General features: G+C 32.0%; 1 protein-coding gene across 1 annotated transcript in view; it reads right to left on the bottom strand.

Annotated features, from left to right (window-relative positions):
* Positions 1-926: 926 nt before the first annotated feature.
* The window catches only part of LOC134684942 (uncharacterized), a 65,486-nt gene continuing 49,365 nt past the window's right edge, over positions 927-17,047 (bottom strand). The window contains exons 11-15 of the mRNA XM_063544262.1: positions 15,782-16,560; positions 10,525-10,555; positions 8,229-8,497; positions 5,973-6,000; positions 927-3,925 (exon numbers count right to left, since the gene is read on the bottom strand). Of these exons, the coding sequence (XP_063400332.1) occupies positions 3,555-3,925; positions 5,973-6,000; positions 8,229-8,497; positions 10,525-10,555; positions 15,782-16,560 (1,478 nt within the window). The 3' untranslated portion in view covers positions 927-3,554. The remainder of the gene's footprint in view (positions 3,926-5,972; positions 6,001-8,228; positions 8,498-10,524; positions 10,556-15,781; positions 16,561-17,047) is intronic.

The raw sequence follows: 17,047 nt of genomic DNA, 5'->3' as shown, positions 1-17,047 counted from the left end.
TCTGAATGGTAAAATGAAAGTACTTCAGTTAACTGTGAATGTAGAATTTTTTGCAGTGTTAGAAAGTGGTGAAAATTCTAAAAAGGCTATCATTATCCCTTATGGCCAGGAAATACTACCGTGCCACCTAAACAGGAAGAGAGAGAGTTAATGTTAAATGTCAAACGCACACCGGAAAACCATTTCCGGAATATGAAACTACCTGGCGTATTTAAATATACAATTCCTTACTCGTATCTGTCGCCTCTCTTTAAATTGTAAATTAAACAATAATTAAATTTAAAATAAAGAGTAATTAAATCAATCTAAACGTACATCTCAAACCAATAACGTTTACATAGAAGTCTTGATAAACAAACAAAGGTAAGTTTACGGCGTGTGATGAGTTAGTGTTGATCCGTGTACAAACACCGTTAAAATGTCTCTAATCAGTAGGGTTCATCACAGGGCACTTTGAATTGTTCTTGTTTAGAAATATGATCTGGTCAACAGCTTCAGATGAAAGACTGTATGACTTTCTATTTGTTGTTACAAGTACTAAGTGCACATGAAAACGTCTCCTCGGAAGGAACGGATTATTATATTCTAGCACCAAATAAAATAGAAGTATCAGGATAAACATAACTATATTTACGTTGTCAATGAATTTTAAATAGTATTACGAAGGGGATATATCAACGGTACTAAAGTGAGCGGAAATGTGAGGAGAAATATTTTAAGATTTTTAACTGGCAAACGAGTATCCGAGTACCAAAATTGTACTCGAGTACTCGGCCTTCCGAGCGATTACCCTAGTACTCGAGTACTCGTTGCCATCCCTACTTATAGACAATTACGCAAGCAGGAAATACTTACCTTTCCTGAGCACTTACGATCATACCTAATTTTTAGTGCCCTTTTCCTGAGTTCCTGTGATCATTCCCGTTTTCTGTTATCTTGTTGCCCTTTTCCTTATCATGCACCTGCGATCATTCCCGTTTTTCTGTGTTATTGTGTTATTTCTCTTTTATTTACTCATTTTGCTTCGTTTTGTAAAGACTGTTGTGTTGTAGTTTTGTTTGGCCCTCATTTTATTGATTCATGTCATTTACCAAAAAATAAAATGTAAAAATCTTCAGTCATGTATCAATTCATGTATTCAATGTGGAACAAAATGCTTTTATTTACAACAAACAAATCGTCAAACATAGGAAACAATGACACACTTTACATCAAAAGAACAAACTATATTCATAAACAAGTTATAAACAATTCAACATGCTTTTATCTACATGATAGAATTTGTCAAACATATGCAACAAAGACAGAATCTACATCAAAAGAACAAATTATATTTATAAACAAATTATAAACAATTCAACATACATTTATTTACATGATAGAATTTTTCAAACGTGTGTAATAATGACACACTCTCTATCAGTAGTACGAAATATATATATACAAACAAGTTATAAACAATTCAACATGCTTTTATTTACATGATGGAATTTGAGAAACGTGTGTAGCAATGAGACGCTCTACAACAGTAGTTGAAAATAAGTGTACAAATAACTACATCGGAACACAATGTTAATATCTATATGACACAATTTCTCAGATAGATGTGAGGACACAATCTACAACATTACTAAAGTAAACAAATACAATGTATACATCATTCCTTGGTTTTCTTTTTTTTTGTATGACACTGCAAGAACTGTTTTTATACTAAGACAACGGAGGTTTCTCGGTAAAACTCTATGAGGTTTTAAGGAGCCTGTGTCATTCACCTTGGTCTATTACCATATTCAACAAAGGACACTCACTTACCTGGTAGAAAAGAATGGAATTCATTGCAAAAATCTCTATTTCGTTAAACTTGTATTGCTGACCATTTATAAATCTGTTTAGCTTCTCTCTGTGTCTCTTTTTGTTTTTGCTTAAAACACAATTAGGAATTAAAAAAACCTTTTAAAAGTGAAAATCCACTAACTATATCGGCATATTTTGGCCTGTAAGTAGATCTTGCCTTGCTGGTCATCTTTTTTTTTTAGTAGATATAGAAAGATGTGGTACGAGTGTCTTGGTGTCTATTTATCTACTATGATTTTTAGCACATACGGCAAAACGAAAAAAAGGGTAGAAATTGTCATAACAGGGCAATAATGATGGTGGTCAAATGTGGCTCAAATTGGTCCAGTAGTTTCAGAGCTTAAGATTTTTGTAAAAAGTTAAAAGTCGACTACGAACTTACAACGAAGACTATGAACAATTTGTGATGGACACCAAATGATGACAATATCTGACTTAGACCTATTGAAAAGTGAGCTAAAAAGGGAGGAAATACAGATATCAAGTAAGCAATTAGTATCAACATTATACACCAAAATGTACAGAATATGAGTCATTGCCTAATATAATGTAGTTGGAGATATAATTCATAATATGGTGGATTGGCCGGATGTAACATCATTAATTTTACAAACAATTATAGATTGTCCATTGTTTTCGGAAATTCCAATTGAGATGGAACCGAGACATATCTCAAAGAGCTTGAAATATCATTTATTATCTGTTGATAGCTAAAAAAAAATCGGACTGTATAATTGGGGTAAAAATTTTAATTTGGTATTAAACTTAAAAAGGTCATATCAAAAGGAAAATGTGTACTAAGTTTCACGTTGATTGAACTTTATCAAAAACTACCCTTATTAAAAACTTAAACCAGAACTATAACATGAAGCGGTATCAATGAACAAACGAACGAACGGACATACAAACAAACTAACGGACACACAGACCAGAAAACACAATGCCCATAAATTGGACATAAAAATGAACGAAACACAAATATGTAAAACACATAAACAAACGACAACTACTGACTAAATAACAGACTTGACTTGGGACAGGCACATACATACATACTACGGGGTTAAACATGTTAGCGGGATCCCATTCAGTGGTGTAACAGTACAACATAAGAACGAACTAGAAACACCAGTTGAAAAAGGCTCAATTCATCATATGGATAAAAATACAAATACTACAAATACAAATGGACATGACCGGATAGTTGTACATCCCAAAAACAAACAGACACTAAAAACTGATCTGAGAGTACTCGCAGCTACTGACAGCTAGATCAAAGCAGTTTTGAAAGAAAATGTATCCTAGAAGGAAAGTTAAATGCACAACTTTTTTTAAAAAGGTCAATATATAGGCCTGTTCAAAATATTGTCAACGTATATATATGCCTTGAACTTCTAAGAGTTTCTACTTACACTCAAATTCTGTACTACCCCTTTCTGTACTTAAGAATGTGTACACATATTTCAATTTGACCAATATGCATGTGTATATTTACTGGTAAAATTCTCAAGTTATGTCTCTACGAGGTGAAACATAGAGATCACATTTGGGAACAAGTACATCAAACAAATTAAGTATCAATGGGTACTGTATATCTCTCCAAAAGTGGTGTTGTTTGAATGTCAGTATCAACATTTTGTACGCAAGAGTTTGAATATTAAATACTCTGATTATATAATTCCAAATAAAAAATGTCTGTACTATTTCTTGTTCTGAAAAGGATTCAGTTTTTTAAGAAATGATTTTAATTTTCCTTCTTTTTGTGGCACATATTTCTTCACTCCAACCGTTTTAATGATCTCTTCTAAACATTTGGTACCTCTTCCAACATTAAGCATAGCTTGAACCAGAACACCTATGGTAGGTCTGACCCCCTGAACTCTCCATTGAAATAATATTTGTTTACACTGTGCAACTAAGTTCCGCCCATTATCATGCTGTATAATATCTATTGATGTTATCGGTAATTCTAATTCTATCCCCAGTTGGAAAGATAACACACCTATTACTTGTGCAAGAGCATCTAGAATTTCATCTGTTGGAATCCAATCCATGTATATTTCATCGATATCTGTTTAGATAAATATAAATAATTAGACAAATCTACTGTGTACAAGTACATCAAAGAAGACATTTTTTTAGACAGGTACAATTTTCGGAGTTTTAAAAAGAATAAAGTGTTAAAAGGTGAAAAAAAGAATTCGAATTGGGATCTTTTAAAATCATTTAAAATTGTAGAGCTGGCCAGGTGTCTAAGCTGTGAATCTTTATTTTGACTATCAAATTAACTTAAATAATTTGTCATACAGCAAACAGCTAACAATCGTTTAAACCAAAAAAAGATGAAGGGAAATATATAATACATGTCAACGAGAGAGCAATAACCAAAAGATATTTGTTTAATTACTAAACTTCAAGATTGATTCTTTCTAACGTTTTTTTTTATAATTAAGCATACAAACACATAAGAAATAAAAAAAAATATACTTTGTGTTTGATGTCACAGAGGAAACATAAAATTCATAACAAACAATCCCGACACAGTTTTCTGGATTTTAAATTGGACACTTTATAAAATAGTTATCAAAAGTAGCAGTATTATAATTAAGTACGACAGACGCGCGTTTCGTCTACATGAGACTCATCAGTGACGCTCATATCAAAATATTTATAAAGCCAAAGTAAAAAGTTGTAGAGCATTGAGGATCCAAAATTCCAAAAAATTGTGCCGAATACGGCTAAGGTATTCTATGCCTGGGATATATTAAACAGAGTTAATAGTGATTGTTAAATTCTTTTTTTTTTAACAAAAAACACTTTGCCGAGGAAGAATATAGTCTGTGCATTTCGGCTTTAATATGACAGAAATGAAAATTGATATAATTGTAGATGGCTGATTGCGTATAGACAAAAGGATAAGATGTGAAGGCGCATAATTTTTCGTTGTGCAACCTTATCATAAGTAAGGTATACAAATCTATATCATATCACAATGTGATATAATTAGAGAGAGAGATAAAAATAAATAGATTTGAAAATAAAGTCAGATGAACTCAGTCAAATATATGTAAAACCATATAAGTATCCTGAATAAAACTTAAAAGACCAATTGTTTCTAGTATTTCTGAAATGGCAAATTAAACCCTCATATTTGTCAACTGCTTTCTTCAAAAGCAATCCCAACGTAAATTTAAAAATGTACAGGGCAAAAAAGCATCAAGATATATTGTGTTTACCTAAATATACATGTTTTAACGAAAAATCTTTAAGCGAGCTAAAACAGATACAACTGTTAATGCAGAAAGCATTTAAATGTTCAAGGTTTACGAAAAAAAGTGGGTTGTGGTAGAATTAAGAAACACGTCCAATCAGTCCCCTGCTTTATGTTTATGGCCAAAATCAGGATTCTTTGGTTGATGTTGGGTACTGTTCGAAAAACTGTTTAACTGTATGGATTACTGAAGCCTTATCCTTATTTCATATTAACTCATAAAATAGACATATGAATAAAAACAACAGACAAAAGACTTGAGTAGTAAAAGTAGTTATCAACAGTACCAGGATTATAATTTTATACGCCAGACGCGCGTTTCGTCCAGATAAGACTCATCAGTGACGTTCAGATCAAAATAGTTAAAAAGCCAAAAAAATACAAAATTGAAGAGCATTGAGGATCCAAAATTCCAAAAAGTTGTGCCAAATACGGCTATGGTAATCTACTCCTGGGTAAGAAAATCCGTAGTATTTCGAAAAATTCAAAGTTTTGTTAAAAACTCAATGCACCTATTCAATAAACCATGCTTCCCAGAACAAAAATCTTATCAGTACACAGACACGTTCAATAGATTTAGTGTAAAGACGGCTTATATAGTCTCAGATAAACATAACTTTTAAAAGTTTTACGCTTTTGTACTTAAATTTTTCTGAACTTTGAATTTCGACTTGAAATAGTTGTGTGTTACCCTATGTTTTGTCGGAGGATTGTAAGACAGCACTGATTGCATGGATATACAACTATCTGTTATAACAATTTGCTTAACAAGTCTTCCTGTCTCAACATTAAAACTCTTCTCGTGTCTGTGTTAACAATTACAAACACATATATTAGCAATACATACCATATTCTCCTTTTATAATTCTTCTTATCTGTAATATAAATTTAGATTCTATTAAAAAAGAAATCCAATCAAACCTTTTAGTTTTTTTTAAACGTATTGCTGTCTAACAGTTTATGTTATCTCAAAGAAATATCTTAGTTTTAAATGTTATTGTATATAGTTGTTAAATTAAAGGTTTACTGTCGATAAAATGTCATTCATGAACACCTATCTAAATGGTACATGGGACGAAACTAGTCACTCTAATAAAAGTTATAACTTTCAATCAGTCCTTAAATAGTTACATACTAGTTGCAAATATATAGTTATAAGAGTGAGTATGTCAAACACAAAATAAAGACCCAAATTTGGTAAACAATAGGTTTTTTTAACTTTATTTGTGGGGTCATTATAACAGATTAAAAACAAAGAGTAAACCCATCTGTACCGAGAAAGCAATTTTAGCGATTTCAACACATATTTGCTAGTTTGGTATTAGTGAACTATGGAATAATTTGTTTATTTAAAAGTCTAAAATTAACAGTTTTCACTACCTAGCAAACATTCAAGTTGAAAAAGTGCAAGTAGGGAATTGAAAAATACACAATTTGGTCAAAACCCTTATAGATTCAGTGAAGCCGTAAATGTTCTTCTTTATAGCATTTATGTACGTTTTGGCAATATAGGTTAATCGATATGTTGTTGATATTCCTATTGGAACAAATAGTGCCCCTTTAAAAGCAAATTGTTCCTATACTGTTATTTACCACACTTAACAACCAAACTCAGTAAAGACCTGTTTAAATTCAATTTATTTTATCATTTCAACAATACTTTCCATTACCTTGATGATACTTTTCGTTAAAAAATAAAAGTTTATCTAAATTCATTGCCGACATTTATCCAAAGGAAAGCAATAAATGTTTGTTTTTAAATTGAGATATTTCAGTGCTTCACCGAAACTCTACACAAACATCATGTCAAGGCCTTTTATAAAAAATTGTACGGTATGGGAATTTTCATTGTTGAAGGCTACATGGTTGTCTATAATTGCGTACACCCACTTCATTTGAACTTTGTAGGATAGTTGTCTCATTGGGAATGATACCATAGCTCCTAATTTTCATATAACACAAAATCTACAAACCATATATCACATGTATTAAATATGAGTTGAACACAACCTGAAAATACGTCAGAACAAGAATGTTCAGTGGACCGTAAAAACGGGTTCAAAACTCTAAATTGGCATTAAAATTAGAAAGATCATATCATAGGGAACATGTGTAATAAGTTTCAAGTTGATTGGATTAAAACTTCATCAAAACACTTCCTCGGTCAAAAACTGTAACTTGAAGCGAGACAGACAAACGAACAAACGGGCGAACAAACGAACGAACAGACACATAGTCCAGAAAACATATTGCCTAAAATGGGGCATACAAACGTTTAATTGAGTTCAATTTACATTACCTGTATCATGGACTTATATAGCAAGAGGCTGAACTACTTTTATTTTGATATTTGTTGTTTAGGAAATAAATAACTGAACTTCAACTACGTAGCTTATAAAGGACAATTAAGTTAAAGCAAGATGTTTTTTCGTGATCACTCATTATACATAGATGTTAGGACTCCTTGGTGTTTTTCCATACGATACATGGTAAAAAAAAGTTTGCCCATAACAACTATTTATCTTTTAACATAAGACTCAAAGACTCATAAATGGTCATTTGACAAAATTTAAGCAAATTCTTAATTTTATTTCTTTTGATTGGAGACCCAAATAATATCAAAGCAAATATAAAGTAAAAGTTCGAGTCAGCCTTTTCCCAACATATTTTATAAATCAAATATCTAGCAACGGAGCTCCATGACCTATCAATATGTTTAGCTTTTTTGTTATCCTTATCTTAAATTCTTCCAGCTTAAAGTATCAATTTTTAATTTTCTTGATTTATTTAATTTTACCTTAGATCAGCAAAGTACACCCTTAGGCAGAAAAACTTATCATTGGCAATTGCTAAATAATTCAAAGTCTCTGGACCGTGACCTAGTGTGCAGAGCCTTAACATAAGCATGAACTGATATGAACTGATGTGTCCATTTTACTTCTTTTTTTCGCCATTATTCCAAACTCTGTAAACCCAATCAAAACCCGAATTTATAATAGTGTTTAATACATGTGATACTTTAGAACACAATTGATCAGTAGTTAATTATAATCAGTGCATGTGGCTGTAAACTCTAAGGTCAAATCAACAAATGTTCAATTACCTGACACAGTTTATGGGTAGGTAAATCCATATCTGTTAAAGCTTTTGCTATGTTGCGGAATTTTCCTGAACATTTTTCTCGCCAGTTGACCAGTATTCTATACTTCACAACTTCAATCCGATCAAAATTACATCTAAGGTCTTCCCATTCTTGGAGAGACATACCAAGATGTATGGCTAACTCTCGAATAGTAGTTTCATCACATCGTGATGCAAATCTCTGAAGTTCAATATCACTCGGCATCTGATTCAATGCACCTTCCTGTAAACCTAAAAAAACACAAGAAGATTACTTTGCTGTAAGATTTGATTACTTTTGAAATCAAATATTTAAAAAAAGACATAACATGATCATCCTAATTCTAAAAAACCTTTTACCTAAATGGGACATGATTGATTCGTTAGATATCTGACTTATTTTTGTTAAATTTTAACTTATTTATTATAAGGCTTAAAACAAAGGGTCTCTAAAGATCCTCTAAAACCCATCATTTGCGGACACAGACTACTCTAAGGAATTGAATAAAAATAACGGACAAATAAACATAGTTTGTTATCTTGTCCTGCATATCATTTTGTTCTTGTTAGTATTCTTTCTATCATTGATTTTTAAATCTTTAAAACATGAAAACAATAAAAAAAAAAAAAAACAAGAATGTGTCCATAGTACATGGATGCCCCACTCGCACTATAATTTTCCATGTTCAGTGGACCGTGAAATTGGGGTCAAAACTTTAATTTTGAATTAAAATTAGAACGATCATATCATAGGGTACACGTGTACTAAGTTTCAAGTAGTTGTGACTTTAACTTCATCAAAAACTACCTTGACCAAAAACTTTAACCTGAACTTCGCACTTTCATTTTCTGCTCAGTTGACAATGAAATTGGAGTCAAAACTATAATTTGGCATTAACATTAGAAAGATCATATCAAGGGGAACATGTGTACTAAGTTTCAAGTGGATTGGACTTCAACTTCATCAAAAACAAACAACGGACACAAAAACACTGTAGACGAACCACGGGTAAGTTGACTAAACTGACAAAGAAATCATATGTGAAATGTACCGAATATACAGAATTCATACCACAAATGAAATAAACAGACAAGAACTCAGTACAAAATGAAAGATTGGGCCCACACGTATAAGAAAGTAACAACTCAATGTCCGAAAACTGGATATTTCAATACTGAACCACATCGTCTCCAACAGCAAACATAAGAAATAACAAAATATCCAACCGGACTTATAAATTGTTTGATATATAAATACTGAGACACGTCATATAGCAATACAAATTCACATTCGGCAAAACAGTCATATTCGAGGATTGGTCACGTGAAAGTCATTTAGAGGCTGTAACTCCTACAAGAAGTTGACCAATAATTTTGGCAATATAATACATTGACAGATCTTGTCTTACTGATCATTTTCGCTATTTTTCTATACATATTATAGTTTTCAAGATAATAGGCAGACATGAAGAAAATGCTAAACGCTCATTAATTAAAGACTCCTACATTGGGTCGTCTCATTTTTTAAAAGCAGTTGTTATCCATTCGTTTGATATATTTGGACTCTTGATTTTGCCTTTTGATTTTTGATTTTCCTTTTTGAATTTTCCTCGGAGTTCAGTATTTTTGTGTTTCTACTTTTGACCAGTAGGTAGATCTCAATATATAGCACATGTCTGCTTTGTTATATATTTTCTATCTTTCGGGCTTTTGAAGATGATAGACACAACATTAATATTGGTCCTATGTTATACGTTTAACCATGTCGGTTTTAAGGTGAGATCATCTGACAATTGTTTTATAAATGAATTATGTTTTCTTTTAAACAAACTTTAAGTCAGGAATCGGATGTTCAGTAGGTGTTGTTTGTTGATGTGGTTTATAAGTGTTTCTCGTTTCTGTTTTTTTTTATTATGATTAAACCGTTGGTTTTCCTGTTTGAATGGTTTTAAACTAGTAACATTTTGGGACCCTTTATAGCTTACTATTCAGTGTGAACCAAGGCTCCGTGTTGAAGACCGAAACCTTGACCTATAATGGTTTACTTTTATAAATTGTGACTGGCGAGTTGTCTCATTGGCACTCATACACATCTCTCTATATCTTTTTAATATTGGTATTGTTGTTTTAAATACAAATAACTAAATACAATGTGTACAACGTACCCTACAAGTCATATACAGCAACAAATTTCCAAGTTTCAAAGATCTTTTTTATTCATGTTTTTGGTTGGATCATTGTAATGAAGAGTAAATTAATAACATATTATTTATATTTACCTGGACAGTTCACTTCACATTGTTCATTTGCCTAAAACGAAATAAAAATGGAGATATCTAAATTCACAAATCAGCCCAATTGATAAAAATGGATTGAATAATTGAGTTTATCATACATGTTATATCTAAAGCTAATGTTAAAAAAGTATGACCATGATCAAGGACCGTTCATACTGTTTACAATGTATAGACTACCTCTCCTCTTCCTGTCAATACAAATGTTATTAGAGTTTTTAGTTGGAGAAGTCAGAACACAGAGAGCTGGAATAGGCAGTTCCTGTTTTCTGTACTTAGTTAGAATTACACCTGACGTGATACTATATTGTTTCAATTGAGAAGATTAACTTGATAATCTAAAATCTGTTTTAAAAGGCTGTCGACAATAATTATAATTGATATTTGAACGCTTTAAATTCTATGATACAGAAAAAGGAATTATAAGCTTTTACTTTTAATGCATTACGCATGTGGGCAAGTGACTTTTATGTTAACACGAGTACACCATTATACACTTAATACTAATTAAGTCCCTAATCAAAAGGCAAAACCAAAAGCTCAAACACATCAAACGAATATAAATAACACCTGTCATATTTTGGACTTGGTACAGGCATTTTCTTGTGTAGAAAATGGTGGATTAAACCTGGTTTTATAGCTAGCTAAACCTGGCAATTGCATGACAGTCGCATGAAATTCCATCATTTTGACAACATTGTGTGAACAAAACAAACAGACATAATAGGTAAACATGTCAAAAAGAGGAGTGAAGCAATCAACATTTTGTAATCTGTATCACTATAAAAACAAACAAATATGTCGACAAAGAAACACAAAAAAGATTTAAAGATAGACAAAGCACATATTAAGTAAAAATGAAAGACAAAAATACAAAAGTTTACCATAACACAATAACACTTTGACGGGATGTATCTGTACCGAGCCACGTTGCATATATATTACTAAAAATAGATTAAACCTTACTGTCAGAAAAAATGCCGTATATTATATTGTATTTCAATCATTGTTATTAATCATGTTGATATCAACTTATCACTTGTGGTGCATGCATGATCAATGTTTCTGGAACTTTATGTTATTAAGATCATTTGAAGCGTTTTTCGCAGACATATTTATATCAGTGAAAATACACCTACTTCATGTAATTGCAGTAATTCCGAATATATTTATGGACCCATTTCCCATGTTATAACAGGAGATCTTAACATCGTTCAAGACCGAGAGTTAAAATCATTCCTCAGTAAAGGACCTAAATATCGTCCCCCGTCAATTATTAATTGGAATGAGTGTCGTTATATCATCCACGACTCACTCCATACTTACTGTGTGAAATGGATAAAACGGGAAAAAGCTAACAAAAAATCTTTGGACTCTTTTTTTAATTCAGTAATGAAGATAGTTGATATACGTATTCAAAATTTTAAAGAACATTTTACTATTAACAATAACCACAATAAACCTATTTCTCGTATCAAACATAAACTAAAAGAACTAGCCAAGGAATTTGTTTGTGTCCCGGCCGATAAAGCTGCTAATAATATTATTATTGTTTGACGTAAAGTTTACATTGAGGTTCTGAAAAAGGAAATCACCAATTCACCAACATTCCAACTGACTCCATTTTCAGAAAACGAAAGTTTTGATTTTTCTACCCTGTATACCACATTGCCTCACATTCTCATTAAGAAATTATTCACACACCTAATTAAATGGGCATTCAAAAAATCAGAATGTGAATATATATGTTCAAACTCTTTTAGGTCATTTTTTAGTAGCAATAAACAATAAAAATATGTTAATTGGACATGCTTTGATACTATATATGCCAAATTAAAATATGATTTATATTAATACGCGACATTATAATGAACAAGCTTAGTTTTCATAAAACTTGATGTTCGTAACAGTCGCAAAAATTGCATTGCTGGGTAAACTCAATTTTAAACAATAAAATCCACAAATCGCCTAATTGCACTGTTAACTTCAGCCTGTTGTTAGCTTGGTTACCCCAATTTAAGGTTATTGTTTAAAGATATTTAATGACAACTATCGCCTTTAATATAAAACAGAGGATGTGGTATGATTGCCAATGAGACAACTCTTCACAAGAGACCTAATGACACAGACATTAACACCTATTGGTCACCGTACAGCCTTCAATAATGAGCAAAGCATATACCACAAAGTCAGATATGAAAGTCCCTTAAATGACAAATTTAAAACAATTCAAACAAGAAGACTAAGGGCCTAAATTATGTACAAAACAAATAACTAAAAACAAATATGTAACACAGCAACAAACGTCAACCACTGAATTACAGGCTCTTGACTTGGGACAGGCACATACATACATAATGTGGCGTTAATGAACATGTTAGCGGGATCCAAACCCTCCCCTTAACCTGGGACAGTGGTGTAAACAGTACAACAAAAGAACGAACATCTAGAAATAAATTATCAACAGTACACTCAGTCTTTACCTTTGATCATCTATTTTTCCGTAGTTCATGTAAGTATATGTTTCTTTTATTCAATCTTTATGATCGTCAGACACATTTTTAAACTATAGATCCCAGTGATGAGTGTGGCCAAGTTTGGTTTTATTTGTCTTAGTAATTTCAGAGGAGAAGATTTTTTTAAAAGATTACAAAAACATTATGAAAAATTGTAAAGAAGATTGACTATAATTGGCAATAACTTCTATTGGTCATGTTCAACTTATTTGTAGATCTTATTTTGCCGAACATTATTGCTGTTTACAGCTTATCTTTATCTATAATAATATTCAAGATAATAACCAAAAACTTCAAAATGTCCTTAAAATTACAAATTCAGGGGCAGCAACCAAACAACGCCGCCCGTCTGAACGGGTTGTCTGATTCGTCTGAAAATTTAAGGAAAGATATATCTCAACTTGATGAACATTTTTATTGTCAGATTTGCTCTCAATGCTAAAGTTTCAGAGATATAAGTCAAACTTGCATTTTACCCCTATATTCTATTTTTAGCCATATGGGCCATGGTGGTTGGCAGTCAGGGTCGTCCGACACATTTTTCAAACTACATACTCTAAATGATGATTGTGGCCAAGTAGTTTCAGAGGAGAAGATTTTTGTAATAGATTACAAAAATTGTAAAAAAAATGTTAAAAATAGACTTGAAAGGGCAATGACTCCTTAAGGGGTCAATTGACAATTTGAGTCATGTTAACTTATTTGTAGTTTTAACTTTGCTGAACATTATTGCAGTTTATCTCTATCTACAATATTATTCAAGATAAAAATAAACAAGCATTCTGAAAGTATTGCATGGCAATGCATAGTCCCCTACCAGTTTAAAATCAATTGTACTGGAACAAAATGATAACTTGATCTATAACTTGTCATGGTGTAAACTATATCTTGATCTATAACTTGTCATGGTGTAAACTATATAACACATATCAAATCAGTATCTTCAAGCTGGACGAAAAAAGTGCGGAAAACTGATAATTTAAGTGCATTTTCTAAATTCAAGGACCATAACTCTGCAGAATATCATCAAACCGAAACAAAATTCGAACATGATCTGTAACTTGTCAAGATTAAACAATGTACCAATTATTAAATCAATATCTTCAAGAATGACGAAAATAAGTGCAGAAAACTGATTATTTGAGTGATTTTTCTAAGTTCACGGACTATAACTCTGCACAAAATTATCAAACTGGAACAAAATTCGAACTTGATCTGTAACTAGTTATGATTAAACAATATACCAAATATCAAATCCATATCTTCAAGCATGAAGAACTAGAGGCTCTAAAGAGCCCGTGTCGCACACCTTGGTCTATGTGAATATTAAACAAAGGAAGCAGATGGATTCATGACAAAACTGTGTTTTGGTGATGGTGATGTGTTTGTACATCTTACTTTACTGAACATTCTTGCTGCTTACAATTATCTCTATCTCTAATGAACTAGGCCCAGTAGTTTCTGTGGAAAATGTTAGTAAAAATTTACAAATTTTATGAAAATTGTTAAAAATTGACTATAAAGAACAATAACTCCTTAGGGGGTCAATTGACCATTTTGGTCATGTTGACTTATAATTGTAAATCTTACTTTGCTGACCATTATTGCTATTTAGAGTTTATCTCTATCTATAATAATATTCAAGATAATAACCAAAAACAGCAAAATTTCCTTAAAATTACCAATTCAGGGGCAGCAACTTAACAACGGAAAATTTCAGGGCAGATATATCTTTATCTGATAAACATTTTTACCCCATGTCAGATTTGCTCTAAATGCTTTGGTTTTTCAGTTATAAGCCAAAAACTGCATTTTACCCCTATGTTCTATTATAAGCAATGGCGGCCATCTTGGATGGTTGGCCGGGTCAACGGACATATTTTGTAAACTACATACCCCAAAGATGATTGTGGCCAAGTTTGGATTAATTTAGCTAAGGAGTTTCAGAGGAGAAGATTTTTGTAAAAGATTGCTAAGATTTACGAAAAATGGTTAAAAATTGACTATGAAGAACAATAACTCCTTAAGGGGTCAACTGACCATTTCGGACAAGTTGACTTATTTGTAAATCTTACTTTGCTGAATATTATTGCTGTTTACAGTTTATCTCTATCTATAATAATATTCAAGATAATAACCAAAAACAGCAAAATTTCCTTAAAATTACCAATTCAGGGACAGCAACCCAACAACGGGTTGTCCGATTCATCTGAAAATTTCAGGGCAGATAGATCTTGACCTGATTAACAATTTTACTCCGTCAGATTTGCTCTAAATGCTTTGGTTATTGAGTTATAAGCCAAAAACTGCATTTTACCCCTATGTTCTATTTTTAGCCATTTGGCCCAGTAGTTTCAGAGGAGAAGAGTATTTGTTGTACTGACAGAAGGACAGACAGACGGACAGAGTGCAAACCTAAGGTCCTTTTTTACTTCGTCGGTAGGGGACTAAAAACTGCTAAATTGCCTTGAAATTACAAATTCAGGGGCAGCTACCCAACAACAGATTGTCTGATTCGTCTGAAAATTCTGGGCAGATAGATTTCAACCTGATGAACATTTGTACGCCCGACAGATTTACTTTAAATGCTTTAGTTTCAGATATATAAGCCAATTTACCATATGTTCTATTTTAAGCCATGCTCAAGTGATGCTTGTCAGCACTTGGTGAGTTGATTCAAGATTCTGTTATATAATAATAAAATCAACTTAATAGTTCTAATTTACCTGATCTTGATTCCAAATATTCCACTTGTCTATAGTATGTACAATCTTATGTTTATGACAGATCCATTCATCAGTTGTGAATGCTGCCTCTTCTGGGATATGACATTCTAACCTGGAGCATGCATATTCAATATGGAAAGGTAGCTTTTGGCTGCTAGATATGGCATGGACTGTGGACTGATAGAACTCTGATATTCTCTCCAATGTTGTAAACATGCTTTCCTTGATGCCCGTGGCAATATCTGGAACAATCAGCCCGTTGGAGGTCTTATGGACTATGTACAGCAGAATTTTGTTACCTTCAACACATACAACAATATCATGTACCTTATCGAAGGATAATCCAATGAATCCTGAAAACAGAAGTGTTCTCCCTTCATATGCTTTCACAGTCCACATACTGAGACATGCGCTAATGAGACGATTTGGTAAGGCTGGTGGTATAATTGTCCCTTTGAAAACAAAAGCTAGGCTAATAGCTTTTTCTGGTGTGCATTCATTTGCCATGAAACTTGTGTCGTTTCTTTGTGTTAGCATACAGGGAACAAAGAAGTTTTCCACTGGTAACCGACTTCCTGTATTAGTATCATATCTACGCTGCTCTGATATAATATCAAGGTGGATGAGCATATCAAATATGAACTCTTTGTAGGGGGATATTTTCTTGAAGTGCTTTTGTTCCCAAATAAGATACAGATCGTTTCTTTGTATGATTCCACTTCCTGACATTCTTTCAAAAATTTTCCTTATGTCTCCTTTCTTTGGCCAAAAGCCTTTATCTGTAAAATAAAATAGAATAAAATATCAACAGTGAAGAAATAAACATAGCATCAGTTATATGTTAGATTGTTTAGCCTATGGTATGTGTTTGATATTAAGTCTTCTATTTTTCTCTACCTTTCTCTTATAGTTCAGAAAAAATAAAAATCTTTCCATGTTTATTTATAACTTACAATTTGAATACAAATATTAAAAAACTTGAGTTTGAACTTTTTTGCATTTTACTTAAATAACTTACATTGGATCAAAATAATAAAACAATAAAAAAATGACTAACGTTCCACTTCTATAGAATTCTGAAAAAAACACTAAATAATAAGTGAAATGCATTTTGTTGTTATTATGAAAGTCTTTTATATAAATAGAAGATGAGATGCATTTTCTTTTAACATGTAAAACTTTGAATAATGTTAGAAATCCCTTTCTAAGCAAAATATATAGTAAAAATAAAAGTATTTCAAAACTTGATAACAAATCTCTTCTTAT

The sequence above is a fragment of the Mytilus trossulus genome, chromosome 9 (genome assembly GCF_036588685.1).
Source record: "Mytilus trossulus isolate FHL-02 chromosome 9, PNRI_Mtr1.1.1.hap1, whole genome shotgun sequence".
Taxonomy (NCBI): domain Eukaryota; kingdom Metazoa; phylum Mollusca; class Bivalvia; order Mytilida; family Mytilidae; genus Mytilus; species Mytilus trossulus.
This window is presented reverse-complemented; position numbering and strand designations above follow the sequence as displayed.